The 15,159-nt window shown below is 34.5% G+C and overlaps 1 protein-coding gene and 1 pseudogene across 3 annotated transcripts in view; both read right to left on the bottom strand.

Moving 5' to 3' along the window:
* The window catches only part of NEDD4 (NEDD4 E3 ubiquitin protein ligase), a 133,588-nt gene that overhangs the window by 106,968 nt on the left and 11,461 nt on the right, over nt 1-15,159 (bottom strand). Inside the window, exons 2-5 of one of the 3 annotated variants that reach the window (XM_060618454.3) lie at nt 10,736-10,809; nt 8,840-8,934; nt 157-235; nt 15-53 (exon numbers count right to left, since the gene is read on the bottom strand). In XM_060618454.3, the coding sequence (XP_060474437.1) occupies nt 15-53; nt 157-235; nt 8,840-8,886 (165 nt within the window). In that variant the 5' untranslated portion in view covers nt 8,887-8,934; nt 10,736-10,809. The remainder of the gene's footprint in view (nt 1-14; nt 54-156; nt 236-8,839; nt 8,935-10,735; nt 10,810-15,159) is intronic. The other 2 variants (XM_060618453.3, XM_060618455.3) reach the window with 2 other exon arrangements.
* Nucleotides 1,979-8,832, bottom strand: LOC132669073 (large ribosomal subunit protein eL37-like; annotated as a pseudogene).

Here is a 15,159-nt window from a genome sequence, read left to right as displayed (position 1 = left end):
AAATTCATACTTACTCTGAATAGTATTTCTTCATTCCATTTTGGATTCAAAGTCTAAAAGACAATAAACAGAGTATAACTATTTTTTAAATATTTTTGTCATATAAAAATAAAGCAAAGTATATTAAAATTTTTTTTGAATATTGCTACGTCTAACCTTTTTAATGGTTTTCGTTTGCACACTGGTAAAAATTCCATTCATTGGGTCATATAATGTCACTCTCACATATGGATCACTGTTAAAATAAAAAAACATATATATAATTGTTGCTTATTCCCAAACTCAGATTGCTCAACCTATAAAAATCACAGATTTTTCCTTGTTAGCAATTTCTACAATTATTTCCTACTGTTAAAGGGAGGGTTCCTTGGCAGGAGTAGGTAATAATAGTAATTTCTGCATCTTGTTGAAAAGCTAAAGTACTGTGTTAGTGAAATAGACAAAGAATTGGAAAGAAACCTTTTAATCCAATTTAGTGATTTCCAACCTATTTCGATTTTTCAAATTTTGTTCAGTTTTTATTACATTCTTTCTTCTTTGGGGTTAAGATGGTTAATTTGATTCTTAAGCCTAGCTTTGCAAGACCTCAGGTTGTTCCAAGTTATCTCAAGGGTGTAAACTGTTTTTACAAAATAAGACAAAGTGCTTTCAGTTCAAAATAATTATGTGTCATGTAACCCCTTCTACAAAGTGACATGGAAAAGAAAAATCTTGTGATACATAAGTTTGCAAAACAAAAGACTGTACACTTTACCTGTCCCTGGTCAAATTCCTCCCATTTCCTTTGGGGATCCCAAGTACTCATGATTCTCCACCACCAACTCCCCCTCCAATTTCCTCATACAACCTTACTTCTTACTTTGACAAAAATCAAAGCCATCAGACCACTCCCAAGACCCCGGTATTTATCAGAACTCATCCTTACCCCTCACCTCAGTGATTCAGGTGTTGTGCCCCTATTTGAGGCCAATTCCTCTTTGTACATGTTCTAACCACCTGCTCTGGAAACTTTTATCATCTATTTTCATTTCTCCCTTTTGTATCTTCAGCTTTTCTTTTCACCTAGGTTTTTCTAGTCACATAATTATGTTTTTAAACCACCTCCCCCCCTTAACTCTTCTTCCTTCCTCCAGCAAAGTGATCTAGATTGTCTTTCCTCCCACCTCAAACTTTCTAGGAAAATAATCTGTAATAATAATAATGACTAATATTTATATAGCAATTACTCTATGCCAGGTACCATTCTAGGCAGTTTACATATATTAACTCTTAGAATCCTTATAACTGCCTGTGAGGTAGGTATGATTATTGTTTTTATTTTGTACAGAGAGATAGTTCAAATCATAGCAGATCCTACAGCTACTAAGTGCAAGAGTGAGAACTGACACTCAAGCACCTGGCTTCAGAGGCCATGTTCTTAGCTACTCTAGCCCACCACCTCCCTTTCTTCATTTCCTCAACCCCCACTGCTCTTCAAAGTCTTAGAATCTGGTTGCCACCTCTTTCTTTCTAACCCATCCCTCTGAAAATGCTAAAATCACCAATTTTGCTAAAACAATCAACACTCTCCAGGCACTGATTTTGCTGGTCCTCTCTTTATTTAATACTACTGATTAGTTTCTCTTTGAAACTAATCTCATTTGCTTTCATGACACAACTCCCTTCTGGTTGTCCTTATACTATCCTGATTGTTCTCTCTCGGTTGCTTTCTTAGGATCCTCTCCTACTACCTGCCAGTTAAATACTGAAACTCCCTTAAGTATTGCCCTTGGTCCTTTATTCTCTCTACCTTTTCCCTTCACAATCTCATCCATGGTTTTAACAACTAACTGTGTATTCTCAAATATAAATGTTAAACGTAAATGTAAATATAAGTATATATCCTCAATCTCACCACCCAGCTAGACACTGCCACCTGGCTGTTTCAGAGTTGATTTTCCCTCCCCCCACCCCCCCCCTTTTTTTTTTTTTTGCCTTTTTCCACATTATTTATTCACAGTCACATAGCGACATGAAGGGAATACACCAATTAGGAGTTTTTTGGAGAGAATGGGGTATGGGTGGAAGGGTGGGACTTAAACAGAAAATAATCTTATACACAGCTAGATAGAAGATTTACAGATATCTTTTTAAAAAATGGTATTCTCTGAGGGTAATGGAGTAAGATAAAGTCATCATGAACAAAATAAATTAGCAACTTCTTATTACTGCATAACCAAAAACAAAAGTCTTAGGAAACGGTTTGCAGTTTCTGTCATGATTTACAGATACTTATGTGATATATATTTCCAACATGGAAAAATAAAGACTAACACTGAGTAGTAGATTACCACAATGCAGAGGGAACTTGAACACATGAAAAGAGCTACCATCTGGTAGCAAAAATATATTTACGCTGATATTAGTATCAAGATTAAAGACACTCAAATAAGTTATGCCAATACAGCAGAACTATTATTCCTAATATCATAAGAACAATTTCTTATTACTCCTACTCATAACTAAAAAGTCTAAGAGCTCTGCCCAATTTTCAATTGGCTGTTCTATCATATTATTTTTAAATTGTAAAAGATCTTTATATATATTGTGAGTTAAAGGCTTCTATCAGATACAGGTTTTGAAAATATTTCCTCCCCATCTGTGGCTTGCCTTTTCCTTTTCTTAATTGTGTCTTTCAAACAACAAGAGTTTTTAATTCTGATCAAGTCCATTTCAACACTTTCCTTCGTGTTTCATACTTTTTGAGTCCCGTTCAAGAAATCTTTGTGTACCCCAGTAGAGCACAGAGTTTCTCGTATTGTCCTCGCAGAAGTTTTATAATTTTAGCTCTTATTTTCTATATAATGTGTGATAAAGAACAAGGTTCATTTTGTGCCATACAGATAACCCACTGTTCCAGTACCATGTACTGAAAAGACTAACCTCCTTTTGAATTACCTTAATACTTTTTGTCGAAAAGCAATCAGCCATGTGTGTGTGTGTGTGTGTGTGTGTGTGTGTGCGTGCGCATATGTGTGTGTGCATTTCTATATTCTTTCTTCTATTCCGTTGAACAATTTATTTATTCTTATGCCAATGCCATTCTGTTCTGATTACTGTAGCTAGATAGTCAGGCTTGAAATTAGGTAGCATAACTTCTCCAATTTTGCTCTTTTATGAAATTGTTTTGGTTTACTCTATGTCCTTTGACTTTCCATAAAAATAATAGAATCAATTTACCAATTTCTTTAAAAGATCTTTCTGTGAGGGAACCTGTGTGGCTTAGTTGGTTAAGCATCTGACTCTTGATTTCAGCTCAGGTCATGATCTCACAGGGTCATGAGTTCAAGCCTCACATCAGGCTCCACACTGTTAGTGCAGAGCCTGCGTGGGATTCTCTCTCTCCCCCTCTCTCTGCCCCTCCCCAACTCCATCTCTCCCTTTCTCCCTCTCTCTCAAAATAAATAAATAAACTTAAAGAAAAAATCTGGCTATGTTTAAAAAAAGAAAGAAAAAGAAAAGATCATGCTGGGATTTTGACTGGGATTATGCCAAATCTACTCAATTTGAAGAGAGCTAAAACTCTAACAAAAGCGAATCTTCCAATCCATGAACACAGCACATTTATCCACTGATTTAGATCTTTGATTTCCCTCAACAATGTTTTACTGGTTTTTTAAAAAAAAATTTGTTAAGGTTTATTTATTTTTGAAAGAGAGACAGAGAGAGCACAGGAGCAAGTGTGGGAGGGGCAGAGAGAGAGAGGGAGACAGTATCCAAACACACTCCAGGCTCTGAGCTGTCAGCACAGACCCTGACGGGGGCTCGAACTTGTGAACTGTGAGATCATGATCTGAGCTGAGTCATACGCTTAACTGACTGAGCCACCCAGGCATCCCAATGTTTTATAGTTTTCGGTGTAAAGTTTGTACAGATCTTTTGTTAAAATTATTTCTAAGTTTTTATTTTTTATGCTATTGTAAATTGATATTTTTAAAATTTATTTTCCAATTGTTCATTGATAGGGTATAAAAATATAATCAATTTTGGTTCACTGAGTTTGTATCTTGTGGCCTTGTACCTTATTAGGTCTGGCAGCTTTTTTTTTTTAGATTCTTTATGGCTTTCCATGTACATGATCATGTTGTCTGCAAACAGACAATTTTCTTCCTTTTTAGTCTACATTACTTTTATTTCTTCTCTTTGCCATATCACACAGCTAGGACATCCAGTACAGTGTTGAACTGACTGTAAAAGGACAAAACCTTGCCTTATTCCTGAATTTAAGTAGAAAGCATTCAGACTGTCACCACTGAGTATGAAGTTAGCTATTGTTTGTTTTTTTGTTTTTTTTTTTCCACAATAACCTTAAGCACGTTTAGAACATTCCCATCTGTCCCTAGATTATTAAGAGTTTCTACCACGAAGAGGTGCTAATGATTTTTTCCTTTCATTGAAATGATCATGTATTTTTCTTTTTTTCTATTAATATAATGAACTACCTTGATTTTTTTAATGTTAACTTATTTTTGAGAGAGACAGACAGACAGAGTGTGAGGAGAGGAGGGGCAGAGAGAGAGGGAGACATAGAATTTGAAGCAGGCTCCAGGCTCTGTCAGCACAGAACCCAACATGGAGCTCAAACTCATGAACCATGAGATCATGACCTGAGCCAAAGTTGGACACTTAACCGACTGAGCCACCCAGACACCCCTTGATTAATTTTTGGATGTTAAATGAATCCTCCATTTTATTCTTAGCTTGCTGTGATTTTTTTTTTTTTTTTTTACCGTGAACAGGTATTGGATTTGTCAAATGTACTTTCCATACCTACTGAAGTGAAAATGTGTTATTTCTGTACCATATAAATATGATGAATTACATTGATAGATTTTTTTTTCTTAATGTTTACTTATTTGAGAGAAAGGCAGAGAGAGAGAGAGAGAGAGAGAGAGAGAGAGAGAGAGAGAGAATCCAGAGCAGACTCTGTCCTGACAGCAGAGAGCCTGATGCGGGACTCAAACTCACAACTGTGAGATCATGGCCTGAGCTGAAGTTGGACGCTTAACTGACTGAGCCATGCAGGCACCCTTGATAGATTTTTTAAAAAAAATCAGATCATTTATTATTGTGTGACTTATCGTTGAAATCCTTAAGATGAACTGGATCCTGCAACAGTTGCCTTCTTGGGTTTAGGTGTTGTTCCTTCATGAAATCCATGCTTTCATCTTCTGGGATCAATTTTTAGGTGTCTCATCCAACTAGTCCCAGTGGTATTTCATCTTTTAGCCTTGGCACTCCAGTTATACTTTCTCTTCCACTTGGCAGGACAGCCACATCTGCCACAGGTCAACTTCTGAAGGCAGTAGGCCTTAGAGCCACAATGGCAGCACACTATGTGCATTTTACTGTGATGCTTTCCAAATGACGACATCCCCTTTGTCATCTTGCTTCTGCGGCCAAGACCAAAAAGACTGGAAGTGAAGGCACTTCCACTATATCCTACATTGATAGATTTTTTTTTTTTAATGTTGAACAAACCTTACATTTCTAGGAAAATGCCTACCTGGTCATATATTGTTATATATCAGTCAATATAGGGCTACTCAGGCTTTCTATTTCTTCTGCGATTGATTTTGGTAATTTGTGTCTTTCAAGAATTTTGTCTATTTCATCTAAGTTGTGTCCAATTCTTTATTAGCATGAAGTTGTACACAGTATTCCCTTTTTGTCTTTTTCAATTCCATAGGCTTTACAGCAATCCCTCTGCTTTCATTCCCATTATGGTAATTTGTGAATTTGTGCCTTTTCTTTTGTTCTTGATCAATATAGCTATAAGTTTAAAATTTTTATTGGTCCCTTCAAAAAATAAGCTTTTGACCTCAATGACTTAAAAAAAAATTTTTTTTAATGTTCATTCAGTTTTGAGAGATAGAGACAGAGTGCAGGTGGGGGAGGAGCAGAGAGAGAGGGAGACACAGAATCAGAAGTAGGCTCCAGGCTCTGAGCTACCAGCCTAGAGCCCAATGTGGGGCTTGAACTCATGAACTATGAGATTATGACCTGAGCCAAAGTCGGCTGCTTTACTGACTGAGCCACCCAGATGCCCCAACCTCAATGATTTTTTTCTATCATTATGCATGTTCTACTTCATTAATTTCTGTCGTTACCTTTATTATTTTCTTCCTTCTGCTTACTTTGGAATTAATTTGCTCTTCTTTTTCTAATTTCTTAAGATCAGAACTCAAATCATTCATTTAGATTTTGCTTCTTTTCTAAGTTAGGCATTTCCAAACTATACATTTTCCTCTAAATATTACTTTAGCTGCATCTCACAAATTTTAATATTGTGTATTTTCATTTTCATTCTGTTCAAATTTTTTCCTAACTTCTCTTGTGATCCCTTCTCTGACTCATATTATTTAGAAGAGTATTGCTTTATTTCCAAATATTTGGGTTTTTCAAAACATCATGTTACTCATTAACAACTTTATTTGTTATCAGAGAACTTCCTATATATAATTTCAGTGTTTTCAAAATTCCTGAGACTTGTCCTAACATGGTCTATGTTGGTGAATGTACCATGCACACTTCAAAAGAATGTGAATTTTGCAGTTGTTTATTGTTTTATGGCCCAACATATTATGACTGACAGACTGTAGGGTAGCTCCTATTATCTCCACCTCCTACTTTTCATGCCCTTTGTGGTATCCTCCTCTTAAATGTGGGAAGAACCTATGCATCCTAACCAATCCTAAAATACATTATGGAAAAACTGACAAAATGTATATGATTGCATTACAAAAGACTATGTATGCTTGGGGACCCCCTCCTTTGCTAGCTTTGAAAAAGCAAGATGTTAGCTTGTGAGCTGCCATATGAAGAAGGTCATATGGCAAGGAACTTAGGGTGTCCTGTGTCTGACAGCCAGCAAAACTGAAACCGTCAGTCTGGCGGCCTACAAGGAACTATATGCTATTAATAATCACATGAGTTTGAAAGTGGACCCTTCCCCAAGTAAGTCTCAGATGAGGTCATACCCCTGGCCAATACCTTGATTGCAGCTCTATGAGAACCTAATGTAGACAACACAGCTAACGCATGAAAGGATTCTGACCCACAGAAACTATGAGATAATATGTGTGCATTCTTTTAAGCTGCTAAGTTTATGGTAATCAGAGTCATGCAGAAATAGATAATACGTTTATGGGCTATGCTAGTTTATGTACTATGTCCACTTGAAAAGAATGTACACATGCAGTTGTTAGAAATAGTGTTCCTTATGTTGAAGTTGTTCACAATATTGTTCAAATTTATGTTTTTGTTGATTTTCTAATCTAGTTGTTTCATCAACTGGCGAGAGAGGTGTTAATGTCTCCAACTATGATTATGGAATTTTTTATTTGTCCTTTTAATTCTGTCCAGCTTGGCTGCAAAATATTATGTTGCATATTATCATGCATAACATTATGCATATTATTTTCAAGTTCTGTTATCAGGCACATATTTATGATTGTTTTATAATTTATTTATGATTTATGATGGTTACAGCCTCCTGTAACCTCCTGGTTACAGCCTCTTTTATTGTTATGACATGTCTGCAAATACTTTCTGGTGTTGAAATCTATTTTATCAGATATTAATAAATCTACATCAGTCTTTTTACACTTACTGTTTGTATGGCATATTTCTTTGGATGCATTTTATTTCATCTTAGCTGTGCCTTTATATTTTAGATGCATCTTTTATAAACAACATGTAATAGGGTCTTGTTTTTCAATCTATTCTAACAACCTCTGACTCTGCCTCATATTTGCCTTAGTCCATTAATGTTTAATGTTATTATTGATAAGATTGAATTTAGGTCTACCAATTTATTATTCATTTTTTATTCTTTTCTTTCCCTCTTTTTTTTCTTTTCTTGATCATTTATTCATTTCTTGGCCTTTTAATTATTTATTTTCTCAGGAATTTCATTTAAAAATATCTTTTGGTTTTTTTATCTATAATTCTTTACATTATATTCAGTGGCTTATCTAAGTCTTACAAAACACACCCTTAATTTTTTATTCCACTTACATTTAATATTGTACCACTCTACTAAACAGGTCCATAACTGTGTTGAGGAGCAGGAACTGGTGTATTATATTAAGAATGTGCAAATTATGATGTGCTGAGTGAGGAGGAATAAACCACCCACATGGAGTTGACAGGTAGCTCCTCAGCATGTGAGCTCCTGCTTTGGGGAAGTGAAAACCTCAGGGTCATTTTGATTGAAGGCAGTTTTAATATACCCACACAAAGGAAGTAAGTCACAAGATTTGTTACTTAGAGATCCCAGAAACAGGAGGAAATGGGGGGGAGGGGTGGTGGAAGGGAAAGCAATGAGCCAGAAGAAGGGCAGTCTTCCATTACCAGGTCATGAGTGAGTAAGAGATAAAGAACAAGGTAGCAACCACCGATTACTTATAAGGTGATTGGGGTGGACGTCACTAACTTTTTGTGGTCTTAACTCTAAGTGGTTATTTTAAAAAGGTGCCCTGGAGAACACATAGGGGGAACTTGTGATAGAAATCTTAAGCTCAGGTCCTTATCTAAATGTCCAGACCCTGGGTGTGAGCAGGGTTGTCATAATGTAAAATGCCCAGGAGGCAACTAAATTCAGTTGTTTTTCTTTCATCACAATAACCCACACCTATTCCTGTCCTTTAAGCTATAGTTGTTATATATATTCCATCTACATATAACATAAATCCTGTAAGAAATGTTGTAATTTGTGATTTAAACAGGCATACGTTTTATTTTTTTTAAGTTATGATAAAAACAACATAAGGCATTTTTCATATTCCCAGATATTTACCGTTTTCTTATTCCTTTCTGAGGATCTGTGTTTCCATCTATTATCATTCTTTTTTAGCTGGAAGAACTTCCTTTGGCTCTTCTTATACTGCAGGTCTGCCAATGATAAAACCTTATAGTTTTCTTTTATCTAAAAGTGCTGTTATTTTGTCATCATCCTAAAGGACATTTTCACTGAATACAGAATTCTGGATTGACAACTGTTATTCTATTGTTGCATTTTCTTCTGGCCTCCATAGTTTCTTGGGAGAAGTCAGCCCTTAACCAAATTGGTAGTTCCCATGCACGTAATACGTCATTTTCTTCTCTTTCTTCTGTCAGGATTTTTCCTTATACTCGTCTTTCAACAGTTTGGTTATGATGTGCCTCACTTGTTCCTCTTAGTGTTATCCTGCTTGGGATTTCTGGATACTATCTATTTGTATCTTTCATCAGATTTTTAAAAATTGGCCATTCTTTTTTTTTTTTTTTTAATTTTAGAGAGAGTGTGAGCAGGGGAGAAGGGCAGAGGGCGAGAGGAAGAGAATCCCAAGCTCAACCATTATTTCTTAAAAAATGTTTTGCCTCAGGTGGCTCAGTCGGTTAACTGTCCAACTCTTGATTTTAGCTCAGTCGGTTCAGTGTCCAACTCTTGATTTTGGCTCAGGTCATGAAATCACGATTCATGAGTTTGAGCCCCATGTGTTGGACTCTACACAGATAGTACAGAACCTGCTCGGGATTCTCTCTCTCCCTGTGTCTACCTCACCCCCACTCACATTCTCTCACTCTCTCTGTCAAAATAAATAAATAAACTTAAAAAAAAATTTTGCCTCTTCTATTTCTAGGACTCTAACTACATGTATGTTAGACTGTCTGATATTCTCTAACAAATCCCTGAGTCACTGTTCATTTAAAAAGTTATTTCAATCTTTGTCTCTGTCATTTTCTAATTGGAAAATAATCTCTATTGATCTAATTTTAAGGCAATTAAGTTTTCCTCTTCATCGGCATTCTGCTGTCAATTCCACCAAGACTTTTAATTTCAAATATTATATTTTTCAGTTCTAGAATTATTTTTATGGTTTCTATCTCATTCCTGAGATTTTCAATCTTTACTGGTATAATATCAAGTATAAGCATGCTATTAAAACGTGTTCCATTTTCCTGGTTCTTTATAGATCATATAATTTTCAATTATATCCTAAACATTATAAATATTAAGTTGTGGAGACTCTGGATTCTGCAATTTTCTCTGATGATTATTTGTTTTCTTTTATCATATAATTAATTATCTTATTTGGACAAGAACTACAAACCATGTTTCTTGGGCAACAACTCTTATCTCTATTCAGATCTTTTTCTTTATTTTTAAAAAATTGTTTAAAGAATGTTTTATTTATTATTTTTGAGAGAGAGAGAGAAAGAGAGAGAGAGAGAGAGCATAAGTGGGGGAGGAGCAGACAAAGAGGGAGGCAGAATCTAAAGCAGGCTCCAGGCTCTGGGCTGTCAGCACAGAGCCTGAAGCGGTGCTCGAATTCACTAGCTGTGAAATCATGACCTAAGGTGAAGTTGAATGCTTAACCAATTGAGCCACCCAGGGGCCCCAGATTTTTTGACTTTAGTTGAGATGCTTTGAATCTGCTATCACATGTGTGATTCAGGGTCAGCAGATGTCCATCGGCACAGTTTGGGAATCTACTCTCTGCGTCTTTCCCTTCCAGAATCCCCAACCTTGCTATGTGATAGTTCAGATAGCAACGAATTTAGTAAAACACCAATTGGAAACATAATCATTCTGCCTTACACAATAATTTACCTATTAATAATATTATTCAATTATGCAGGAAACCAAAGTTTAGAAAAAATTAAATAACCAGTGCAGTTTTAAAATTACAAACCGACTTAATGTACTTACCTAGCTCCCAAGATATCCTTTTTGGCAAGGCCTATTCCAGCTATCACTTTGACCCTCACAATTTGGGAATTTTCCTAAAATACAAAAATTTATATACTATTTTCATGTACTTTATAACCTATCTAAGACACATATGTTTAAATATATATATATCTCAAATAAAGTATTCAGGATATTAAAATTACTTGGAGGAATCTTTTTTAAGAATTAATCTGATTAAAAAGATATGAGAGAAAATAAAAAACTATGTTGTTATTTGTGGATAACTTGATATATACAAAGAAAACACAAATAAACTAGTGTTAAACTATTACATTAAGACCTTACCATTGCTTCCAAGAAAATCTACATCCAAATTCCTAGTAGTAATATTTATCATTGTTGCTATGTACACAATAAAAATCAAGAGCTTATAATCATTTGTAATAACTATTCAAAAAGGTAATTTTTTTAAAGTTTTTATTTAAATACTAGTTAGTTAACATTCAGTGTAATATTACTTTCAGGTATACAATTCATTGATTCAACGCTTAAATAAAAAAAAAAAAAAACAAACACCTGGTGCTCACCACCACCAGGGCACTCCTCAATCCCATCCTATTTACCCCATCCCTACCCCCACCTCCCCAGTTGGTTATTTATAGTTAAGCGTCTGTTTCTTGGTCGTGTCTCTCTTTTTTTCCCTAGGCTCATTATTTTAAAAATCTCACTCAATAGATTGTACAGTATATAAAACTATAGTATATTGATACTGTAATATATCAAGTACTAAATATCCTAGGTATTATATACTGTTATGAGGTTTAATATAAGAATGTCTTTTGAGATACATATTGAAATACTTAGGGATAAAATGTGATAGAGTACAATTTACGTTTAAATGGCTAAGCAAATAAAATGTTGAATGTGAATGTGTGTGTGTGTGTGTGTGTGTGTGTGTATAAATAAAGGAATGAGTAAAATGTTACCAATTTGTGGATCTAGCTGAGGGTTATACAGGTGTTCATTGCACTATTTTAACTGTCCTGTAGATTTTAGGTTGTTTGAAATTAAAAGGTGAGTAAGAAAATATTACAAAACAGAATGCTTATTTTTAAAAAATTCCCAAGTAAGCAAAACTATTAGACACTGAGAAATAAAATTAATAAGAAATGTAAAATACTTTTATGGATAAAATTATAAAAACTTATTGAAGAACACAAAAAAGACTTAAATAAATGAAGAAATTTACTGTGTTCATGGATGGAATTATTCCAATTATTGTCTGTTTTCTCCAAAGTAACCTATAAATTCAATACAATTCTAACTCCCTCACCCCCAAATTTTTTCATAGGTTTTAACAATAATTGTAAAATTCATAGGTAAGAGTAAAAATGAGTAAAGAAGTAAACAATAACATTCAACCACTATCTTATCTTATATACAGAAACAAACTGCAACTACGTTAAAGTCTAAAAGCAAAAAAAGAATACTTTAAAATTTTCATAAGAAATTTTAGAATATTTCTATGACAGTGGGGTAGGAAAGGATTTTAAAAAATACAAACTCTAATGGGAAAAGTGGTTAGATTTGATATTAAAATTATGTACCTTTTGCAAGAGAAGAGATGCCATGAACAAAATGAGAAGTCAAGGGGACAGACAAGGTGTTAGTATCTAAAATGTGTGCCACTGACAAATTACGATTATCTAGAATCCATAAAGAACTCCAAAAAACCTGGGGGTGAAATATAAACAGTCTAATACAAGAAATCATAGAGAATGTACAGTTAATACATGAAAAGATATTCAATCTCACCAGTAATCAGGGAGAAATCTAATACACTGTTGTTAGGAAGTATACATTGAAGATTCATTTTGAAGAGACATTTGGAAAACCTACTAATGTTCTAAATTAATAACTCAGAAATTCTACTTTTAGGTCTAGTCCCTAGATAAACTTTCACTCACGTACTCAAGGACATAAGCACAACAGCATTCACAGGAGTATTTCTAAGATCAAGAAATATGAAATAAGTGTTGCCCAGCAGAGAGCAACCTCATGGATTCTATTATACAATCATTCAATCAGCAAGTAGTCAGTCATATTCCCTTCTGAGCAGAGGTCTGGAAAGGAGATAATACACATATCACAGAATGTTTATTTCAATCTTCTTCTATTTCTAAATGCTTACGACCACCCTCATTCCTGGAAGTTCACTGAATAAATATGATAATGGGAATATTCTATTAGCTCTAAAACAGATGATAAATTCAGATAATACAAAAATCTTTACAAAAGATGCTAGATAAAATATGTTTCCTCTATCCCTAAATAGAACTAAATACAGAGCTGATGGTGCAAGAAAGAAGGGAAATCCTCAGGTATCAGAAGAAAGATGGAATTAAAAACCAGAGAGAAAAATATGTGAACTGAAATTTCAGTTTTCTGCAGGGACTGATTCCCAAAAAACTGAAAAGATCTGCAGTCACTCTTCCTGGAAAGTCCCACTGACTAAATAGGCCCATTAAAGGATTCTACTGGCCCCAATAGCCACATTTTCACTATACCACTTGACTGGGAAATGGCTGTGCTTTATTAGGTACTGATCTCCCACACTGAATTCTGAAAATCAGAACACTTTTCTGAGATGACTTAATAAATAAATACAAACATTTTCAAGTGGTCAAGTGTAATGAAAAGTGCCATCAGCAAATAACGTTATTTGAAAATCCCAACTTTTGTAAACACAGACAAGTGTTTATAATTTAGATATAAATTTAATCGAGGAAACAATCTGAAATAGTTAATCCATATTGGTGGAGCCTCTACTGAAAAAATCCCCCAGAAGTCTCCTGGAGAAAAATGTAACAAGCATTAATTTTAAAAATTCCAGGGGATGATAAATTATTCACAGTGACAAATACATTTGACTTTTAAACCTTCTTGCATTTCCTTCCACAAAAATCAGAACTAGTTATTTTCGATGCTGCTGGTGTTAATGGATGTGAAGCTATATTGACTTGAGATTTTGTCATAAAATTAAATAAGAAATGCCCTTTATTTTCACATTTCCATTCACATCTGTGCATTTTACAAATTAATGTTAGAAAATTGTCAAAATGGGTCTTTGCAATCACATCCATAAGCAGAAATCATACCTCACATCATCTTTGAAAATGAAGAGCATAAATGCTGCAACTAGAAACTAAACTCTTCAATAATTTTGGAAACATGATATTCAAAGTACTGTTAATAGAAACTTGGACAGTGCTCAAATGAGGAAAAAAGAAACAAAAATTAAACAACTCTTCCTTATTCAAAACGGAAACAGACCACAGCTGTTTGCTAAAGTTTGAGTTTCCCCTCCACTCCTAAGAGAGCTTTCCTGATTTTTGAAAGTGAAATGTAAAAGTCACAAATGGCAGGCAAAGGTATGTGGCTTTTCTTAATGACAGTACACAATAAAATGATAATGTGTTATCTATGCAGGAGGCTACAGTAATTAAAAGCAGCTTTCCAGACCTGAGATTTTCTCCACAATTCATGAAAATAGCTACCAACTGCTCCTTAATCTTTTGTCAATGCCCCCATTTCCAGGAATAGGAAATGTAGAGCTGTCCTGTATCACCTGAGCAGTCATTTAAAATGTATTATTATTTTTTAATGACAGGGGCACCTGGGTGCCTCAGTGGGTTAAGCATCCGACTCTTGATCTTGGATCAGGTCAAGCCCCACCTGTGTCAGGCTCTGTGCTGACAGCAAGGAACCTCCTTGGGATTCTCTCTCTCCCTCTTCCGCCTCTCCTTGCTCCTGTGCGCATATACTCTATCTCTGTCTCTCAAAAGTGGATGGACATTAAAAAAAATACATACATATATATATATATATATATATATAGAGAGAGAGAGAGAGAGAGAGAGAGAGAGTATCATTTAATGAGAGAAAATAATTATAATGTTAATTGGAAAAATCAGGATGCAGAGTGATATTTATTCTGTGATAACTGAAAAAAGATATGCAGATGGAGGAAGATTAGAAGGAAATATTTAACAGCGATAATAACTATTAAAATAATGAGATGATGAAGGTTTTTGTTTTACTTCTTAAACTTTTTGTAAATTTTATAACTTTTATAAATTATAAATTTTTAAGTTATAATTTATAACTTTTTTAAGTTATAACTTTTTTATAAATTTACATTGAAGTTTTTTCTTTAAGAAAGGCCTGCCTTTTCTTCAAAGTCCAAATGCCATCTTTTCAAAAAGATTTCATAGTTGAAATGAATTCTCCCCTCTCGATGTTAAAGCCCACTTTTACAGCACTTATCACATATGGTCTTGTATCTGCGGAGATAAACGATGTGTCTTTCTGCACTATTAAAATTGTGGTATTTTGAAGCTCAGGAAACTTATCTTTTCATTATCTTTGTATCCTCTGTGAAA

Source organism: Panthera onca, chromosome B3 (genome assembly GCF_046562875.1).
Source record: "Panthera onca isolate mPanOnc1 chromosome B3, mPanOnc1 haplotype 2, whole genome shotgun sequence".
NCBI lineage: Eukaryota > Metazoa > Chordata > Mammalia > Carnivora > Felidae > Panthera > Panthera onca.
This window is presented reverse-complemented; position numbering and strand designations above follow the sequence as displayed.